Source organism: Dermacentor andersoni, chromosome 3, assembly GCF_023375885.2.
Source record: "Dermacentor andersoni chromosome 3, qqDerAnde1_hic_scaffold, whole genome shotgun sequence".
Classification (NCBI taxonomy): Eukaryota; Metazoa; Arthropoda; class Arachnida; order Ixodida; family Ixodidae; genus Dermacentor; species Dermacentor andersoni.
The window spans coordinates 192,629,990-192,650,074 of NC_092816.1; the positions used below are offsets into that span (position 1 = coordinate 192,629,990).

General features: G+C 44.7%; 1 protein-coding gene across 4 annotated transcripts in view; it reads left to right on the forward strand.

Annotated features, from left to right (window-relative positions):
- The window catches only part of LOC126524404 (focadhesin), a 392,101-nt gene that overhangs the window by 276,516 nt on the left and 95,500 nt on the right, over positions 1-20,085 (forward strand). For all 4 annotated transcript variants that reach the window (XM_050172727.3, XM_050172728.3, XM_055067287.2 and 1 more), the window contains one exon: positions 11,430-11,580. In XM_050172727.3, coding sequence (XP_050028684.1) covers positions 11,430-11,580 — 151 coding nt within the window. The remainder of the gene's footprint in view (positions 1-11,429; positions 11,581-20,085) is intronic.

Consider the following 20,085-nt stretch of genomic DNA (forward strand, 5'->3'; position numbering starts at 1 on the left):
GGTGCAATTCCAAGTCTTGCATCTGGATCATGGCAACTTTGTCTTCTACAGGCGCACTGTAATGGACTGGGGTATTAAACAACTCAAGGTGTCCCTCAGGCTCAAACTCATCAGCAAGAGTTTTTTCAGGCTCCCCGATTGGTGCACGACTTGGAACATCCCCATGTGCCATGTGTGTACCTGATCAATGCTTAATTGTGTAGTCATACTCATTTACTTGCTCAAACCACCTTGCAACTTGTGCTTTCATGGACTTCCACATATCCGGATGAACTGTAGCAGTGCAGTCTGTTACTATGGGGAACCTCAATCTCAACAGAAAGCATCTCATACTTCTCATGACCCACACAACAGCCAACAAGTTCAAGACGGCTTGAGTGGTACGTCTGTTCTACTTTGCTGGTATGTCGACTTACACAGTACACTAGATGCCATGCATTTGAGTCATGCTTCTGTAGGTGCATATCGGCTAATCCTATAGAACTTACATCAGTATGCACTTCAGTTTCATGCCTTGGGTCAGGGAACTGTAAAATGGGCTCTGACACGAGTTAGCTCTTCAGCTCGTTGAAGGCATGATTGGCATATTCTGACCGCTTGAAGTCTGTCTGTGCCTTGAGTAGACAGTGCAGGGAGGATGAAATGATTGCATAGTCCGACAAAAACTGCCTGAAAAGCCCATCAGTCCAAAGACCCTTCGCAGCTCGCTCACATTGGTTGGCACTGGCAATTCTGAGAGTGCTGCCTACCTTTGTGCACCCGGTTTGATTCCTTTAGTCATGAGCACAAAGGCCAGGTGCTCCACCTCAAATTTTGCAAATTCACATTTGGACAGACGTAATATGAATTTTGCCTTGGAGATGGCATAAATAACCTATTGCAGCTTGCTCAGCATGGGTTGCCAGTCTTAGGCTGGAACAAGTATGTTGTCCAAATTACACGTTGCCACACTCCACCCAAGTGGACCAAAGACCTTGGAAATCATCCTTTGGTAAACAGGTGTGCCAGTACTTGAACCAAACAATGTACGTGTTGGTTCAAAGTGTCCATCAGTGAAGGGCACACTCTTCGGAGTGTGATTGAGCTACCATGAGCTCGCCAGCAAGGAGCGACTACACCGCCTTGTTTCTGTGACTTATGTTTCAAGGCTTTCAAGACCTTCCAGAATTCTTGACATTTGGCGCTGGAACACCTGTGATGCCAATGTGATTCTAAAGGGCAAACGATAGTAACAATAGCGACCAAAGGAGCTTATGAACGGGGTCTATTCTTGTGAGCTTTCGGAGAGGCGCACTTGATGAAATTCTGCCCTGGCATCTAACTTGGAGAAGACTGTTGCAGACCCAAACAACCCAAGCACCTGCTCATTGGCAAGCTTAGGGTCCTCCTCACACAAGGCCACCTGGTTGAGCTTGGTCGGGTCGACACATAGGCGGTACCCTCCTGTCGCTTTTGGTGCCACTACGAGGCCTGCACACCATGGTGTGGGCTTGTCAACTCAACGGATAACACCTTGCGACCGTTAGGGAAAAGGGCATGGCTCCCTGACAAATACGGTTGTGGCATTCTTCTGGCATTGTACCTGGTCCCGTGAACAGCAGCATTGCAGCTGCAGCCAGATGGTGGCGGTGTCACGGTGGCAGGGGTGTTCACTACAGAGGCAACACAGTGGGCTATCCTGAGCATGACTATCGCGGCGTAGACTAAGAGGGGTATGTCAATACTGCCAACAACATACAGTTTTTGGCTGACAGCGGCCTCACCAGGAACGGTGGCTTGGTATGAGTGAGGCGGGACATCCCAAACTCGAGCAGGGCATGACGGAAACAACTGCGCTTGAGTCTATTTTGAACTGAAGGGGATAACCGTTGACTTGTAGCTGGCCTTGTTCTTGTGACGACTTGAGGGAGAGCTGCTGTATGTGGCTGAGACGCTTCGTCCCAGAGTGGCACACTTATGCGAAAGTCTGTTTTTCGGGAAGGTTGCAGGTCACTCTTTGAGCAGGACAGATGGAGCGTGAATGCTGTTTGTTACTGCAGTAACTGCACGAACCCTTCGGTCCACTTCGGGGCTGGTCCACTTCTCTGCTTTTGGAAGCTTCCCGAAACCGTAACTCGGTTTGCTTCTGCGACACGGCGTCAATGTTGATGAAGCCTGGCTGCGAGTTACTGTGCTGTTGTTTTTTCTTGTTTTTGCGTTTTCATGCTGTCTAGCTTGAGTGAGTGCATCCTGGCACCTCAGTTTTGCATTTCGAAAAACCTGGTCCGACAGGCGAGTGGTGGAACAGACCTATGATGAACTGACCACGTATGAGGCATTCTTCAAATACTGCTGATTAATATTTGGACGTTTTCGCAATATTCCAGAACGTTGTGTAGGAGGTGCCCACAGTTTCGCTCAGCACGTCAGTGGAACTGGCTAGATTCATATACAGTCAATGACCGATTTTTCGGACCCTCTAGGGAACGTAAAAACGTCAGAAAATTCAAGCAATCCGAAAAAATGAATGCATGCTTTAAAAAAGCGCACCTTTTTTCTTTTTTTCTCGGATCTAGAGGTAAAGAGCGAAGTACCAGGCTTTCGAAACCCTGCCAAAGCATCAGTGAAGTGGCTATAAAAAGAGGCGTTCAAGAACTCTGTATGCAGCCGACTGCCGGTTTATTATGTACATGTGCATCGTCGGGCAGCTGGTGTTATTGCTGCAGTGGCTTGAAGAACTTGTTGATTGTTGTTTGGACGGCGTTCCGGTTGCATGCGATCATATTCGCCTCGATCTGAGCAAGGGTCGTGTCAGCACTGTACACCGATGAAAGAGTCGACAGTGCTTACGTCAACTCGGCGCTTGTAGGCGGCACAGGCATTGGCTCCTCATTTTCAACATCGGAGTCTTCTGAATCCCCCACAACCTGATGGACTATTTCCTCGTCAGTCAGTTCTGCGCAGAAGTAGAGCTCGTTGTTAGCGTCAACAAACTCACACACCACGCTAGCCAAAACTTGACCTGCGCTAACAAACAAAATGGCGCCGCTCCGGAAACTCCGCCAGAGGCGGAAGTGTGGCGATGAACATAGCCAGCGTGGCCAGACCAAATCAGTGTGTGATGGCTAGATTCGGCTAGTTGTGGTTCAAAGCGGTGATATGCTTCGGCTGCAAGTCGATTTCCTTTGCAAGGGCGCTGCGCGAGGAGGCAAAGGACCTTCCGTCGCGTCAAAAAGTCCGGAAAGTTGGACGGCAGGGGGTTCGAGCGTCCGAAACTTCAGATGTCCTTATACATTGATTCTCTGGGGCTCATGGCGGTGCCGCGAAGACGTCCGAAATATCAGGCATGTCCGAAAATTTGGGCGTCCGAAAATTCAGTCGTTCACTGTACTTCATTGACTGGATGCACAAAGTGGCTCGTGAGCACCTCTTTGGCGTCTTTGGAGGAGCAGTGGGCCTCAGCATCCATCATGAGCGAAGCAAAATGACCTGCTCTTGAGTACCCATGCAGTACAGGAGTGTGCGGATCTTGACCTCTTTGATAGCGGCAGTAAGACCCAACATGAATGCGTAGTCCTTGAATTGGAGTAGCCGTGCTGGCCACTGACTTGGGTCTTAGAGAGTTAAGGGGGGTGCAGAGCAGAGAGTGATGCTGGTGGTTACCAATGGAGTTACGGGTGTTCGACATTCTGGCACCATAAAGGGGCTACTTCTTGTAGCGTGGTCAAGCTACCCTTAGCTCACCAGCAAGGAGTGAAAGCACCACATTCTTGCTGTGACTCAAAGAACCCCAACTTTATTTTCGCCTTGCAGTATATGCATTCGGAGGGTGTCATCATCAAGTCATTTGCGGCATGCCTTTTGCTGCCTCTACAATCTGGAGTGCTGAACACCGCCTTCTGCATGCTTGGCTCATCCAGAGAAATCTGAAAGTAACCATGTGCAATGTCCAGCATGGGGAACAAGTGGTTTCCTGGAAAATGATCCAACACATCATCAGTTATTGGCAGTAAAAAGTGATCTCTCATGGTTCGAATGTTCAAGTGGCGATAATCCACTACCATCCTATATTCGCTATTTTTATTTTTCACTAAAATCACTGAAATGCTGTTTTCAGGCTCACTGTCTTGGATCAGTCCACAAGCCTTGAGCATGTCAGTGATTTGCCAAAGCGCCGGTCATTTTGCCTATGAAGCTCGGTAAGGGGGCCGACTCACTGGTGTATTTCCTGGTTTTTCCTTAATGGTCATGGTTGGCACAGGTGTGCATCCAAGTTCCTTGGTGTGCGTTGCAAATCACTTTTGGTTTTGGTTCAACAACTCGCATTGTGTCTGTGATTCTGTCACAGATGGCCCGACCTTGATTTGCACAGCTGTTATTGGTAATATTGATCTGAAGTGAACGCGCTAAAAGGACGATGGACGAAGAAGGAACACACACACACAGGGTGCCCTGTGTGTGTGTTCCTTCTTCGTCCATCGTCTTTTTAGCGCCTTCACTTCAGATCATGCTTAACCAACACGCCCAACTATCCATCCTAAAATGGTAATATTGCCTTTGTTCCTTGTTCAATATAGTTGACCAGAAGTACTGAATCCTGGGCATGTTGATATTCCATACTGAAGCAAGAATGGCACGAAAACACATGGACGAGAAAGGATTCTCAAGCTTGTTACAATCTTCATGCTTCACTATGTGACCTTTCTTTAAGGTGATGTCTGAGTGCAGTGCATTCGTGACTGGGAGGCTTGTCTTCCTATCTTTCAGTTCACGCAAGTAGTCCCCCTTATTTGGTCGAGAGAAACGCACAAGACCCTTTGGGTCCACACAATCTGAAACCACAGTAACCCACTGCACCGTATTACTGGTAGACAAGGCAACTCGCTCATGATGGCTGTTGATTTCATTTCACTGAGTAATGGGGCATCTCGCTCATGCAGCAGCGTGGTGGTGCCTTCCTTCTTCAGCAGCACAACATTGGTTGAGTCAGTGATGTCTGTTCCCACGATAACATCAGGGCCTGTGAAGGCATTGTCTGGAACTATGTGCATCCTCAAGCCCTTGAAGACGTTACTGTCAACTTCTGAATCAGCCTTGAGCTCGCTCACTGTTTCACAAGTTCCACCAAAACCACACATCGGCTCACTGCGGTTTGGGCTGGCTACACCTTTGCCTATCTGAATGGCACATTTTGACTCGATCGAGGTGATCTGTGCACCAGTGTCTAGAAAAGCAACTGTCGGTTCGATTGATGTTTACAGTTTTCAATTAGTATGACAGTCTAGGCCTTTCATCCTCAGTCTTGCTTTTTATGTAGACCACGTGAAGTGTGTTTTCTTTGAGCTCGGAAGAGACCTCCGGTGCCGTGCACTTGTTTCCCAATAAGTGCATTTCTTTTCACGTTGTGGACTCAGGCAATCTCGCGCGAGGTGGCCACATTCTTGACACTTGTAGGACTTTGATCCCTGCCGGCATGTCTGCTTCGCAGCATTCTCATCCTGTCATGATGGCGATTCGCTTGTCTTCGATGCTTGTACAGGCTTCTCGTCCCTTTCTTTTCGATCTGGCATAAACTTCGCTTTGCCGTTTTCCTCGCTCTCATAACTGTTAATGTTGCACAGCAGGTCATTAATGAAATTGTGGGCACAGTTCCTCATACAGCAACCTAATTCTCTCGACACCAGTCCCGTGACAATTTCTTCTTTTAAGGGCCCCATGCTGCAAAAAATCCGATGTCAGCATTGGACGTTGCTTGAAGAAAAATCATTCTGAAGCACAACCATGCAGGCTCTCTGTATGGCGCAGATGCATTAATGAACTAATTGAACCCGTCAAAGTAAAATACGTCAGAAAAATTGAAAGTACGACCTAAGCACAACCTACAGACAAGATAGCATTGGAGTTTAATTTGAATATGCAAGAAAACCTAATTCTGTTACGCAGAAACTCAAACACAAACCTCTTTCCCGAGCGGTGCGGCCCTCTCAGTTCCTTACAACATCACCATCGTGCTCACCTCCATGCAACCGTAAGAAAGCTGCAGTTACCGGGAAGTGTGGCAAGCAGTCAGGGATCTTTTAATGCTATCGCATTCCACTCTTAAAATTGAAGCTTAAGCGTCCTCCAAATTTTTGTTTCCTTCACTGTGAGGCCCAGACACACATAGTTTTTTCTTCTCATGAATGTAGCTCTTCTAGTGTTCCCCTTTTCGTTGCATGCGCTGTTCCTTATGGCTACATTGCTAATTTTTTAAATTGTGGATGAATGTAGGCATCTTGGAAGGCGGCTTCCCAGGATGGCCATGAAGCACAACTTCCTCCCATGGACTGCTGTCACTAGCGCGTACAATCAGACAGGTTTAGCTTCGCTATGGTGACCTTCTTTCCGTCGCTCCATGCCACTAAACTTGCCGTTTGATTGAACTCAACGGTTCATTTGTAGACGGTGATGTTGCCCTCGAGCCCAGAGAAGATTGGCATAGTTACTTACGTGTCCAAAATCAATCGCATGAGTGTCTGTATTGCAAGTTTCTCAAAGAGCTGCTGGTTTTGATGCAACACCTGTGCCAGCATCTCCAAGACGCCCACAGAATTCATTGACGATTCAGGGCTAGCATCATTGCTCACCACAGCTAGCTGTCCTCCGCAGTAGAGCGTTTCTTGGAACGTTAACAATCACTCACAAATGTTCGATGGTCTTCTCAATCATCAAAGGAGGCGCTGTCTTCTCCCACTTCTAGCGTGTGAACGTCTCAGATCAAAACAATGTTTAATAAAATCGAGAGAAGTACACTAGAGTATGGTTAGATGTACTTGAATGATGACAATGAAACATTGTCATCATTCAAACTTTGTCGTCAAACTATTGCAGTCATGCCATAGTCATCGAGCTGTTGTTTTGCCATAGTTGTCACTTCAGCAACGTCACACTATTGTCACGTAGTAGTGACGGGGAAAAAATACAGCAGGGGCGAGGCTGTCAATAGCTGAACTAACTTTTTATTGGGTAAATCTGTGCTGGCGATCATCGAAATCTGATCTGCCGATCAAGCGTGTTGGCTTTCATACGTGAGTCGTCAATGTTTCCAGAGTAATCGCTGGCACCCGCGTGTCTTCCAGAAAGTACTACACAGTTCACGTCGCCCATACAATCTGATTACCATATATACTCGTGTATAAGCCACACTTTTTTTCTTGAAATTTTTTCATGTGGGGGTTATAGACAAATCAGGCTTATAGCTACACATTAACACACTATAGTGTCACTGTGACTGCTGTGGCAGATAATATAAAAACTGGTGACAGATATCAACATTTTATTTCATTATTTATTGCCGCTTTCATGCTAATCACTCTCGAATGAGCTCAGCTAATCAGCACTCTCACCACTGTGGGACGAGCTTGCCTCACCGGCGTGCTCTCAAAGCTGATCATCCTCGGTGCATCCATGGTGTTTGATATCCCCGTGACTCTAAAGATATTTGCAATGGGGTCCACTGGCATGGAACGCCATATGTCCAGAATGAACTGCACACTTTCTGAAGAAACGCTCGTTTCAGTCACCCTGTTGGAGTTGTTTTGGGGTTGCCTACGGCCATCCACTCGGTATAGCACCACCGAAATTCCATCTTGAATGGCCAGTTTATGCAAACATCGAGCGGTTGCTGCACACTTATCAAGCCACCAGGAATCAAGGCCAAGTCCGTTTGGCAGTTGGCCAACCGAGCCTTCACTCGGTCTGTTAGGTCGACACGCAACGATGATGATAAGGTATGTGGTGAGTGGGAAAAACTAACTGGCACCATGTTGTAGTACTTTGTGGGGCTACGTGCGTTTTTGGCACAGATTATTATTTTTTTTTTCAAATATTTGCGTTGGAAAGGGGGGGTGCGGGCTATACATGGAGGCGGCTTATACATGAGTATATGCAATGCATAAGCTTCAGTGACAACAGAGAATGAATAGAACCATCGATAATATTCCAGTCAGTTTCAATCATGCAGGCGCGACTTCGCTGAGTGATAACTTTTAACATTTGTTAGCTGGGGAACAGCAGTCACCAGAGAAATATAAACAAGCACACATGTCACTATTGTCATGCTGTTGTGATCATACCACCTTCACCATTTTCTTGAATCCATCCTCATGATTCTCTTGTGGGGTGCTCAACTCTAGCGATTCTCCTGATGATGTGGGGATGTTTCGCCTATGCACCAACCAGCTTCACAGGACCATCCTGCAGATGGCCTAGGAGCAGGACACCAGAATGGACGAGCACGATCATCTGAATGCGCCAGCAATCATGTGACAGTACACACAAACAAATAGGCATTGGTGTCCAACATGGGGACAGACATACTCGCTTACTACCTGGTTGCGGTGAGTCGGACTTCTCCATTTGTCACGCGCCCATCGGCATGTTCTGAGGGTAGTAATTCGGCTAGCAGACATTAGTGTATGAACGGTGCAATAAATGCCTTTGTCATTGTTTGCGCTACTGTGTTGTCTTTCGTTTGGCTCAAGAGCACGGGTGAGACCCCACAATCTTAATTATGCTGCTGTGGTTATGCCATCATCATTACTGTGTCATCTTCAGATGGCCATCATGCACCCATTGTCATACCGCCGTCGTCATGCGGTCGTGATCATGCAATTGTCATCACTCCAGCTTCGTCACCCGAGTTTGGTCATGCCATCATTGTCTTTGGGCCATCATTGCCATACAGGCTTTGTGATACAGTCGTTGTTTAGTCATAGTCATACACTCGTTGTCATCCCATTGTCCTCATAGCGTTGACATGCCATTGTCGATATTATGTCGTCATCATACAGCTGTCATGATACATTCACTGTCATACCATTGTCGTAGTGTCATTGTGGGGATTCAGTTGCCATCATTCTAACTTCAACTTCCAGCTCTCGTCATGTCGTCGTCACGCCATCGTCGTTACACAGTCGTCGTCGTCACATTGTCATGTTACTATCGTCATCGCTTCAGTAACATCAGACCACTATCGTCATTTTGATGTAGTCATACCGCCTTATACCGTCCATTGACATCATTCCTTCTTCCTTATTCTATCGCAATTATGCTGTCATCGTTCGGATGTGATTATGCAGCTATTTTCATGCTATTGTGGCCATTGCGTCGTCGTCACACAGTCCCTATGCGCATCTGTTGTCATACACATGCTGTTAAGTGCTTGCGGGCTGTTATAGTGCATGAGTGACAGTATGCTATTCTATCTTCTGTATCTGTGCCCATGAAAGCCACATAACAGTGATGTCATGGGGCTTACATATATGACTGGAAAAGAATGTCGGGGGATTTTTTACAAGTTTTCAGGAACTGGGCAGGACCCGCGTGATCTTTCATTGACAATAGCTGGGTTGCTTGGCTGCCGTAAGACACAGCAGCACGACATGGTGTCAGGAAGTTGACCTCTCCAGTCATTCGCATACAAAAATGAGATGTCGCCTTACAGGATGTGCCATGCCTTTTACAGGGCGCGGCCTTCAGCAGCTGCCGTAGCTGGACTTCGACAACACGTCAGAGTGGTTGGCGTAGATCCCCAGAATTTCGACAACTATTGCTACGTATAGGGCCTGAACAAGTGCTCAAAGGAGGCACAAGTGTGTGCCTTGCTCTACACCATGGAACAACAAGCTCGAGACATCTTTTCTATTTTCAACCTTTCAGTTGATGATGCGAAGAAGTTCAACGTCGTCAAAATGCCGTTTGACCAGTACTTAATCAAGGAGCGCAACTTGATGTGCAAAAGCGCTCGCTTCCACAAGAGGCAGCAGATGCCTGGAGAATTCGACGACTACTTCATGACAGTGCTACTCGTTCTTACAGACCGGTGCGACTCTGGCAACTCCAAGGAACGCCTCGTCAGGGACTGTTTCCTCGTTGGTCCTTGAGACAAGACGCTTTCTGAATCTTCAACTGGATGGCAAGCTGACCTTTTCAATTACTCTAGCAAAAGCGCGGCTGAAGGAAATGTTACAGATGCTACAAAAAGACCTTCGCATATCGAAAAGCATCAGCGATGCTTCCTTATCCGTGGAGTGTGGTGAGGTTCGGGTTAGCACCATGGTACATCAGAAGAAACAGCTGAGGAAAGTCTATGGCTACGAAAGCTGAGTAGGTCAGGATGAATGCTGCTGCAAGTTCCGTGGGGGCAACTTGCATGTGAGGACTGCCAGCCCAGCAAAGGCACAGAAGTGCCACGGCTACGGTATCAAGCAACACTTCAGCAACGTGTGCCTCCAGGAATAGTTTTTGCATTCAAAGCATGCTGATCTACTTCCTCATCCACCATAGACTTCCAGGAAAAGGCCAAGACTGCTTCAGCTTCTTTTCCATAGTTGAAGCTACCACCCTGATCTTCCCACTTGATAGGGTAAGATACCGCGACCCCAAATCTAATGCGCACCCAATATTTGCGGGTTTAAAGTAAGAAAATAAAAGTGCATGTAAATGTGACATGCACCCTATTTATAAAAGAAAAACAAAGCGTGTCTCCCACATTCATGCCATTCATGCTAAGAAAAAAAACAAGGCATGCTGAATTTACCTTCACAGAAGGGGAATTTATGTTTGAATGAGCTTTTATAATAAAAGCAGCGCATCATCGTCACCATTTGCACTTCATGGGCCATGGATACCAGGGACATAGGGGCGGTATACTTGAGTGATCACATTTAGAGATACTGCTACCACTTTCACAAGATTTTGTATGAATCCGCATTGGACTTGTCGAAGTATTCGGTTGAGAGTGTTCCTGGCGCTGTGCACAGTAAGCTTGGCACAGTGCCAGGAGCTCTGGCGGTGGCACATGCGTATGCGTCTGGTGCCAAGTCATGTGAAATGTTGAGAGAGTGATAGTGTCCCGAAAGTGATTGGCCGATAATACTGCTGCAGGTTGTGATCACGCGGAAAGTGAACCCACAGCAACCTTCAAGAAAACATGCTGTCACCATCTTCTGTTGCCAATGATGCTGCGTCTGATGGCTTTGATGGTAGGCAGTTGCAAATGCTGTAAACACGATTTCGGTTTTGTATCTAGTTGTAACATGTTGGCAATTTTGGGACCCCATTTTCTCCGAAAGAAGGTGTGTGTTAGATTCGTGTAAATACAGTAGCTGAACTTAGGCATATTGAGGCATTCAATTGAAGTTGTGAATACAAATGCACCTGGACAATAAATTGCTAAAACTGAGTATTCTTCTTTCTTCCTGTCTGTGTATTTTAGTGTGACTAATGAAAAAGTGGCTTAGTTTGCTTGCTCTGAAGTTTGCACACAACTGAAGTTTTCATAAATCATAATGTGCAGAGCCAATACTTGTCGTTTGCAGAATGTAGTGGAAGGGAACTGCAGCTGGACTCAGCATTGCTTTGTACTCAATCTTTCTGGTGCTGATTGAATTGGGGACCTCTTTTAACAGGCCCGGGCAGCTGCTGTCCCTGGCACTGTGTTTGTGTTCACTGGTCCAAGTCGCACGAGGTGATGAGGAGTTGCACCAAATGATAATCGACAGCTGCACGCGCTTCTGCAAGGACCTCCATGCAGCTGACCCAGACGCTTGCTCCTTTGAGGTGGGTGGCCACATACGGTGTTCTGGTCTCTGTGGCGACATGCCGGCCTCCTACTTGTTTTTTGTTGTTCTTTCTTATCACATGCTTCATTCAGAACATCCTGAGCTAAGTAAAACCACATTGTAATGAAGTTGAAGGGGAAGTCAAAATTATTTTGTCATATTGGTTGCTTCGTTATACCCATTATTGCCCTTTACTTCAATATATGGCCATTGGGGTGCACAACATTAACATGCGTAGAAAAGGCTTTGGGGCCCATGGAACCACTACATGGCCATGTATGTGATGAAATGTTTACAAAACGGCAGAAGAATCTTCGACGTCTGCAACACACAACTTCCTAACACCTGACACAAAAACCTTTACAACAGCTGCCTTCTGTTCCCATGTGATACCTTTGCTGGCGACGACAACATATAAAAGCTAGGTCTAATGCATCTTGGTTAAAACATTGGTCTCATGGTATGCTTGCAATTCTTATATGGACGCACAATTGTATTTATTTGGACAACAATTCAAATTTGTCGTTACATTTATTCATGATGTTGCATTCATATGAGTGCTCCATGCTGTGACACGACAGCGCGACAGGGTCGGCCTGTCACGTTGCTTGAACATCACGTGCACATGGTTGCCGCTTTACGATAACCCACCCGCTGTAATGTCGAGTAGCCATTCTGCATTTTGGAAAAATAACTGCAAAACAAAACTTTCTATGCAATAAATAAAAGATTGCCACAGAACACAGGTCCACTATTAAACTGAGAACCCTATTGGTATTCAGTACAACAGAGCGTCATTAATATAATTTATTTATTTATTTATTTATTTACTTATTTATTTATTTATTTATTTATTTACTTATTTATTTATTTATTACAATACCCTCAGGGCCAGCAGGGGCGTTACAGAGGGGGTGGGTGGAAAAAATAAAGTACAAGCAAAAAGCAAAAGTCATAATGCAGATGCCTGTTCAATGATATGCTTGATAATGGCTGTCTTGAAGGATGGCGTGTCTTCAATGCTAGGCAGTAAGAGGCGGAAGGTGGTTCCCGTCTGTGCTAGTCTTAGGTAAGAAAGAATATTAAAAAGCAAATTTGTTTTGCAGCTAGGGATGGCAACTTTATGCGGATGATCAACACGTGATGATATATGTGATGGGATTGAAGAAAAAAAAATCCTGTTTTAGTGTCTGGTTATGAAAGAAAATGCTGTGCATGCAAAAAGGCATGCAATTTTTCTACGAACTGCAAGACTAGTTAGACGAAGTTTTGATTTCATTAAAGAAACACTAGCTATGCGAGAATAATTCGAAAGGATGAAGCTAGCTGAGCGATTCTGAACAGATTCTATAGCCTCGATTGAAGTGAGTTGTACGGGATCCCATATGGATGATGCATATTCTAGCTTATGCCACATTAGTGTTTGATACAAAAGTAACTTCAAATGGGATGGAGCCTGAGAGAAGTTTCTGCACATGTAGCCAAGGGCGTGGTTCACATTGTTAGTGACATATTCGATGTGCATGCGCCAGGGTAGGGTGTTAGTAATGTGAACACCAAGATATTTATAAGGTAGGACACCCTCTAGTGAAACTCCGTTGATCTTGTGATTGAACGTTTTGGGCGGATTATATTGGCGTGAGATGGACATAACTTTACACTTAGATGGGTTAAGAACCATACACCGTCGCTCACACCAATTAAATATGTCGTCAAGATCACACTGAAAAGCGCAACTATCATTAGGATCATTTATTGTGTGAAAAAAAAAAAACAGTCATTAGCAGAAAGCTTGAGGGAAAAGCTCATTCCAGTTTGAAGGCCATTAATATAAATTAGAGTAAAGGACCCAAAACAGAACCTTGGGGAACACCAGATGGTACGGCACATGGTGATGGTAATGCGTCATTAGCTGATACAAACTGAGAGTGGTTAGTGAAGAAACATTCACTCCATTTGAAAAGATTAGGGTCAGCATTCAGGGAACTATTTTTAAGAAGGAGTAATTCATGTGACACCTTATCGAAAGCCTTAGCAAAGTCTAGAAAGATACAGTCAGTTAGCAAACCACTATCTAAAGACGATGCTACGGTACTAATGAAAGACAAGAGTTGAGTCATGCAAGAAAAGTTCTTTTGAAAACCGTGCTGACAAGAACTGAAAAACGAGTTGCTTTCAAGAAAAGAAACGAGATTAGATTATATAATGTGCTCTAGAAGTTTACAGGGAATGCTTGTTAATGAAATAGGCCTGTAGTTAAGAGGAGAATTTGGATTTCCTTGTTTGGAAGGGAAGAGTGGAACCACCCTCGTTACCTTCCAATCAGCCAGCATTGTGGAGTGTTCAACAGACTGGGTGAAATGGTGAACCATGTATACGCTGGAATATACAGTAGTATTTTTCAAAAACTTTTAATTGACGTTGTCAACACCGCAACTAGACGATAACTTCAGGCCCTGTATTAGCTTCACAATACCTGTGAAATCGAGGACAATGGGGTCCATGGGGAATGGGGTCCATGGGTGACTTTCCATGGGTCCATGGAAAGTCACGCTTAAGCACTTCTGGGGCCACATCAAAATAACAATCAGAAAACTCATGGTTATATTGCGCTCAGTTTTACACAGACGAAATAAGTGAAGGACGGGACGTGGACAGACGTAGCGCTACGTCCGTCCACGTCCTGTCCTTTACTTATTTCGTCTGTGTAAAACTGAGCGCAATATAACCATGAACGTTCACCAACTAGCCCCCTGCATTGCTGTACTAAATCAGAAAACGATTTCACAAAGGTGACGTTTGAGGCAGTACAGCGTTCATCACTCGTCATAGTATTCCCAACACCATCAGAAAGCTGAATGACATTTCGTTCTTCGGGTTTGATAATGCTCCAGAATTTAGATGGATTTGTGGAAAGTGAAGGCAGTGTGTTCTTCAGAAAAACATGCTTGGCTTCTTTGATAGCTAATCAATAAGTTCGGAGAACATGGCCGTATGCACACCAACGTTTGGAAGTGTTAACATGTTTTGCTAGGCGAAAGAAGCGTTTCTTCTTTTTCAAAAACTATTTCAGAGTGACGGTGAACCACGGTGATCGAGAGTTTTTCGCAATTATGCGTAGTGGGACATACTTATTAACTAGGGATGCGACTGCATTCTTAAATAAAGCCCAATTTTGACTTACTGTTTTCTCGCAGAAGGTAGGCATGCAGTTTTTAATGAAGAGTGAAAGTTCGGTGTTAATTGATGCGTAGTCACCTCTTGAATAGTCTCTAATTCTCTTGACGCTTTTAACTTTATTTGTAGTATGCACAGTTATTTCGAAGTGAATAAGGCAATGATCGCTCAAACCAGGAATGTAAGTAATACCATGCCAAAGGTGAGGGGCAGTGGTAAGAATTAAATATAATTGGTTAGATGTACTGCAGCCAAATCTTGTAGGTCTTGAAAACAGCTGTGTAAACTTGAACTGCATGCATAGGTTCAAAAAGGATTGGCTGACTTAGGAAGTGTCTGATAGTAGGAAAGGGACCAGACCTACCTATTTTGGGAAAATTGAAGTCACCTAACAAAAATAAAGGCAGTGAAGGGTATCTCGTAACCAAATCATTCAACACATAATTCGTCGCAGAAAGATGGTGTTGGGCTCGGTGGCCTATAGCACACACAGAATAATGCACTTTGGTAGTCAAGGTTCATGCAGACACAAAGAATTTCAAGGGCAGTAGCGGCGATGATGATGTTTGATACGAGGTAATCGGCAACGGCAATCAGTGCACCGCCTCCGTGTTTTTCAGTCTGGTCTTGGCGGTAGATGGTGAAATTTTTTTCGCAGTCAAATAATTCTGTATTACCGATAGCGTTTGAAAGCCAAGTCTCTGTTAGCACCACCACATCGGCAGTGCATGAGTCAATAATAGACGATAAATCATCACGTTTGTTTACTATACTCCGGATGTTAGTAAGCAGAAATGATAAATTCCGATGGTAGATATTAGGAGCACGTTTTTGGCTAGGATAAAGACGTGTCTGCGGCAGTATGGCTAGTGGTAGACAAACACCTGGCTATACTGCTCTCACTGCTTGGTCCTAATTCACACACACTATCTCTGTCCGCCGAGTAAACATAACACTTATTGCCAATATGAAGCTTGTTATACAGTACTGAAAACTTTTCGCCGCTTTGCGTACCAAATTCAAACAACTTTTTCCTCACATTTCTTGTCGCTTTACAAAAATCTTCACTAACGGTTACCTTAGAGGACTTTAAGTTGTTTTTTTGATGCAAGAATAGTTTCCCTGAGTTTAAAAGACACAAATTTAACAATAATAGGTCGACATTTGTCAGGAACAAAACGGCCATGTCTGTGGGCGCGAGATATGCGTTCGTCGTTCCTGTCCAAACCCAAGTTAAGTGTGTTATTCAGAACAGAGCAGATATTTTGTTCGGATTTGTCCCACGTCCCTTTAGAATTATCGGCGATACCATGGAATATTAGGTTCTCACGTCGTGAGTGATCTTCGAATTCGTTCAGTCTCTGATCAAGTGTTACGACTTGCAGAGCAACACTTTGAAACTGCAGTGCCTCAGATGTATGAATGCTTTGTTCAGCTGTATTAAGACAATCTTCAATATCTATAATCTACTGTTCCATTTAATTTTGGGCCGTCTTGACTTCATTGAGCATGGTCATACCTTCGTCATGCCTAGAATCCACTTTTTCATGTAAAGATTTTATAAGCGAAACTAGCTCGCTGTATTGCCGGGAAGACTCCTCCCTAGGAGGTCCGGTATTCAATTATATGTCACCGGCCATTAGCAACAACTTCACGACATGAACGCATTCACAAGACAATATATAGAAACGTTATTTCCCAGGAAGAGATCTTAAGGAAGTGTGGTCGGAGCCCCCAGTCCAAGGCCCCACTGGCCTCTGCCGCCTGCCTGACCTGACTAATTAAGGACTTTTGTGCTGCCAAGTTGGAACGAGCAAGTTGTGCCTCCCACTGCTCCATTGTGTCATTGCTATTTGGCCTATGAGGGCGCTGAGAGCATTCATAGGTTATATGTATTAGGCTGGGTATGCCACCGCATCAAGGGCAATTGGCCCTATAGTGAGTGGGATACATGACGTTCAGCAATTTTAGATGGGGGAATACCCCAGTCTGTATTTTGCGCCGATAGGCGGCCTCTTCCCCGCTAAGTTGTGGGTGAGGCAGTGAGTATTTTCTGCAGACTCCGTGCTGATGAGCAAGAATATCTTTGGCATTTAAATTGATGGGATTATGAGAGGGTTAGCTCGAGGATGTAAGAACTGAGCGACGGCGTCCTCTTCTAACCCTAACCGTTCACAAGACAATGAAAACAACACTTGTGGGCATGGAAGTACTAGCAAAAAACAAAAATTGTCAGATTTGTTGCGAAAAACTTCAGGAGCTGAATCTACCTGCACCGAGAAACGGAAAGGTGTTATGCATGTTCGCAGTTGCCGTACTTCCATGCCCACTAAGAGGATTCCAGGGGCACCGACTTCTTATGTATGCGCCGAAGATGATGCATCAGTCGATGCCAATGACATGGTCAAGGTGAGGTGAGGAACATTATCTTCAAAAAAAGGGGACCACACCCTCGCAGCGAAGTCGTCCGGCTGATGGTGAATCCAAGGGCCGGAAGCTGCCATCTGGTGTCAGCAGCAATGGATGCAGCTGCGCAGTCGCGGCACTGGGAGTATTATGCCACGAGGCAAGCAGGATGAAAATCTGCACCAAGAAATGGAAAGATGTTAGATGCATGTTCGCAGTTGCTCTACTTCCATGCCCACTCATTCATTATTATCGAAGGAAAAAAAAAGCATCGAGTCTATTCAACAGAAATTCTATTGATAAAAAAAAATATTTTCCAGACCTTCATACGCTAGAACTGAGCTGTAATCAGTGCTAGCACACTAATTTGGTGTTCCCTTTAATAAGACCCGCTGTGGTTGCTCAGTGGCTATGGTGTTAGGCTGCTGAGCACGAGGTCGCGGGACCGAATCCCGGCCATGGCGGCCGCATTTTCGATGGGGCGAAATGCGAAAACACCCGTGTGCTTAGATTTAGGTGCACGTTAAAGAACCCCAGGTGGTCGAAATTTCCGGAGTCCTCCACTACGGCGTGCCTCATAATCAGAAAGTGGTTTTGGCACGTAAAACTCCAGAATTTTTCCCTTTAATAAGAATGGACTGTACTGTATGTCTTGAGTTCTATGTACCTATGTTACTGATCGCTTGCTAGATTCTTGTTATGCAATGCTAGGAGACTTCTGAGCATGTGCAGCACCGTATTTTCTTGGCTATAATTTGTAAACATTCAATTTTATGAAAACTTTTCTTATATTCAATATTTGACTCGATATATGCATTTCTTTATTGGTTCAATTCGATGTCTGATTTGAAATCTACTGTTCGTTATTTGCACACCCCTACTTAATTGTAATGTCATGCTTGTGAATTAGCAAATTTTCAGTGTGTCATTTGGTGCTATGTCCAACATTAGGTGTACCAAGTGCTATCATGTAGCATGAAGTCGCCTCTACCTCTAATCTACAGCACAAATTGTATCTGGAGACAGATTGTACCCTTTAGGACAGTGTGTCAAAAAAATAAAGCAGGGGAAAAGGCCAAACTGCAGCAGAGAAAACTAAATTTTAAATTTCCTCATTTTCAATAATCAGAGCTGCTGGTGTACTGTGCCCTCTCCCGAGGGTCCTTTTCTCCGTGAATGGTAACTACTGCCAAGTGGATGAGCAAAATGAGAACAAGGTGAAAGCGGGAGCGAACGTTTCGATAAGTGGACTTGTCTTTTTCAAGGCAACGTATGCTTACCTTGCCACAGTATATATAGGTAGGGTTCTTCTAAAGGGGAGAGGGTGTCAGGCGGGTGGGTATGGCAATGAGCGAAGGTGTGTTAGCAGCAAGGGTTTAGAATTGAGAACAAAAGAGTGCTGCGCATAATGCCTGTGGCAAGCTCATCTGTCAGTCATGTGTCAATGGCTGTGTGTCAGCCGGCGTGTCAACGGCGTGCACAGCACGCCTCTGTTACCTGTTTCGCTGGTGGTCGTGGGCTATTGTGTCTCTGAAAGTGATATTAGAAGGAGCAGCAAAAACCAGTGCTTGTGAAAAAAAAAAGATTATAAAAGAAAATACTGTAATGGAATAGATAAATAAATGAAAGGAAAGAAAAGACAGAAAGAAAGGAAAAGAAAGAAAGAAAAAAAAAACACTAAGCAACCAGACTAAGTGTTGTTGCCTTTAGCTTGCAATTTAGCATAGCAAATAGATTCTAAAGCTCCCTTTGAAACGTTTATGCATATTGCTTGCAATGTCTTGAGCTTATGGATAAGGTATGATTCTCTTTATTTTCTTTCTCGTTTAGCACGGAAATTTGACTGTAAGGTGTAGAGTTTAAGTTCAATGTTATGACCTGGTTGGTTGAAATGCTCTGCGACGGATTTGGGAAGCTTTTTAGCTGTGACTGCATGACGTCCGTTCAATCTGACGTTCATTGATTGTCCCGTTTCTCTGATATATCGTTTCTTACAGAAGGAACATTCAAGCATATAAATCACATCCGAACTTGTACAACTAAGGCTAGTTTTGACTTCGTGTGTATAACTATTTGCGTTGCTTTTAATTTTAATGTCACTTTGAAGGTGCCTGCAGGTTTTGCACCTGGGGCAACAACATGCTTTTATTACGAGAGAATGATGTTGGCTGACTTTTGCGTGCACTAACATGTCTAAAATTTCTGTTGCAGTGATAGGCAACCTTTGCTACATACGGGAACGCTTTTTTCAGACGCTCATTACTTGATAATATTAGGTCGTATTTTTGTAGGATATTGTTTGTTTTGGAGTGCATTAGAATATTTTGTTATGAAGGCTGGTGGTCTGTCAGAAGCTAAGAAACAGCCTACACCAGAATCTGACAGACCAACCAATTAAAGATCAGATCAGATCAGACATAGAGTTTCTCACTACATTACCTAGAGGGAAATCTGGTGCTGCTGCGCTGTGGTATGCATGGGAATGCCGGTATATTGTGGATTCGGATTGGCATCGTTCTCGTAGAGACAGGACACCTTGAAGATGCGCTTGGCAAGTGCCGTTCCGTCTGTAACAATGATTCATTTTCTACTAGAACAGCACGTGAAAAGCTGTTTTAGCTTTATTATTACGCGAAAACATGTTTTGTTTAGCTATAAGAGCTTTTTATTGTGTGTACGACTACATGTTACGTAAAAAGTATCAGTGGGCCGCTAAAGTTGGATGACAGACGACAAGGTTCGCGCTCGCTTTGAAACAGTTGGTCGTCGTTCTTGCTTTTCTTCGCTTGGTCATGCATCGTGGGTGAGTAAAGATGTAATATGCGTGAATGGAAACATTTTATGAAGATTTTACTTGAAGAACGCGTTGTTTGCGTAGCCATATCCACGTTTTAGACGAATCCTCTTACAACACCAGCCA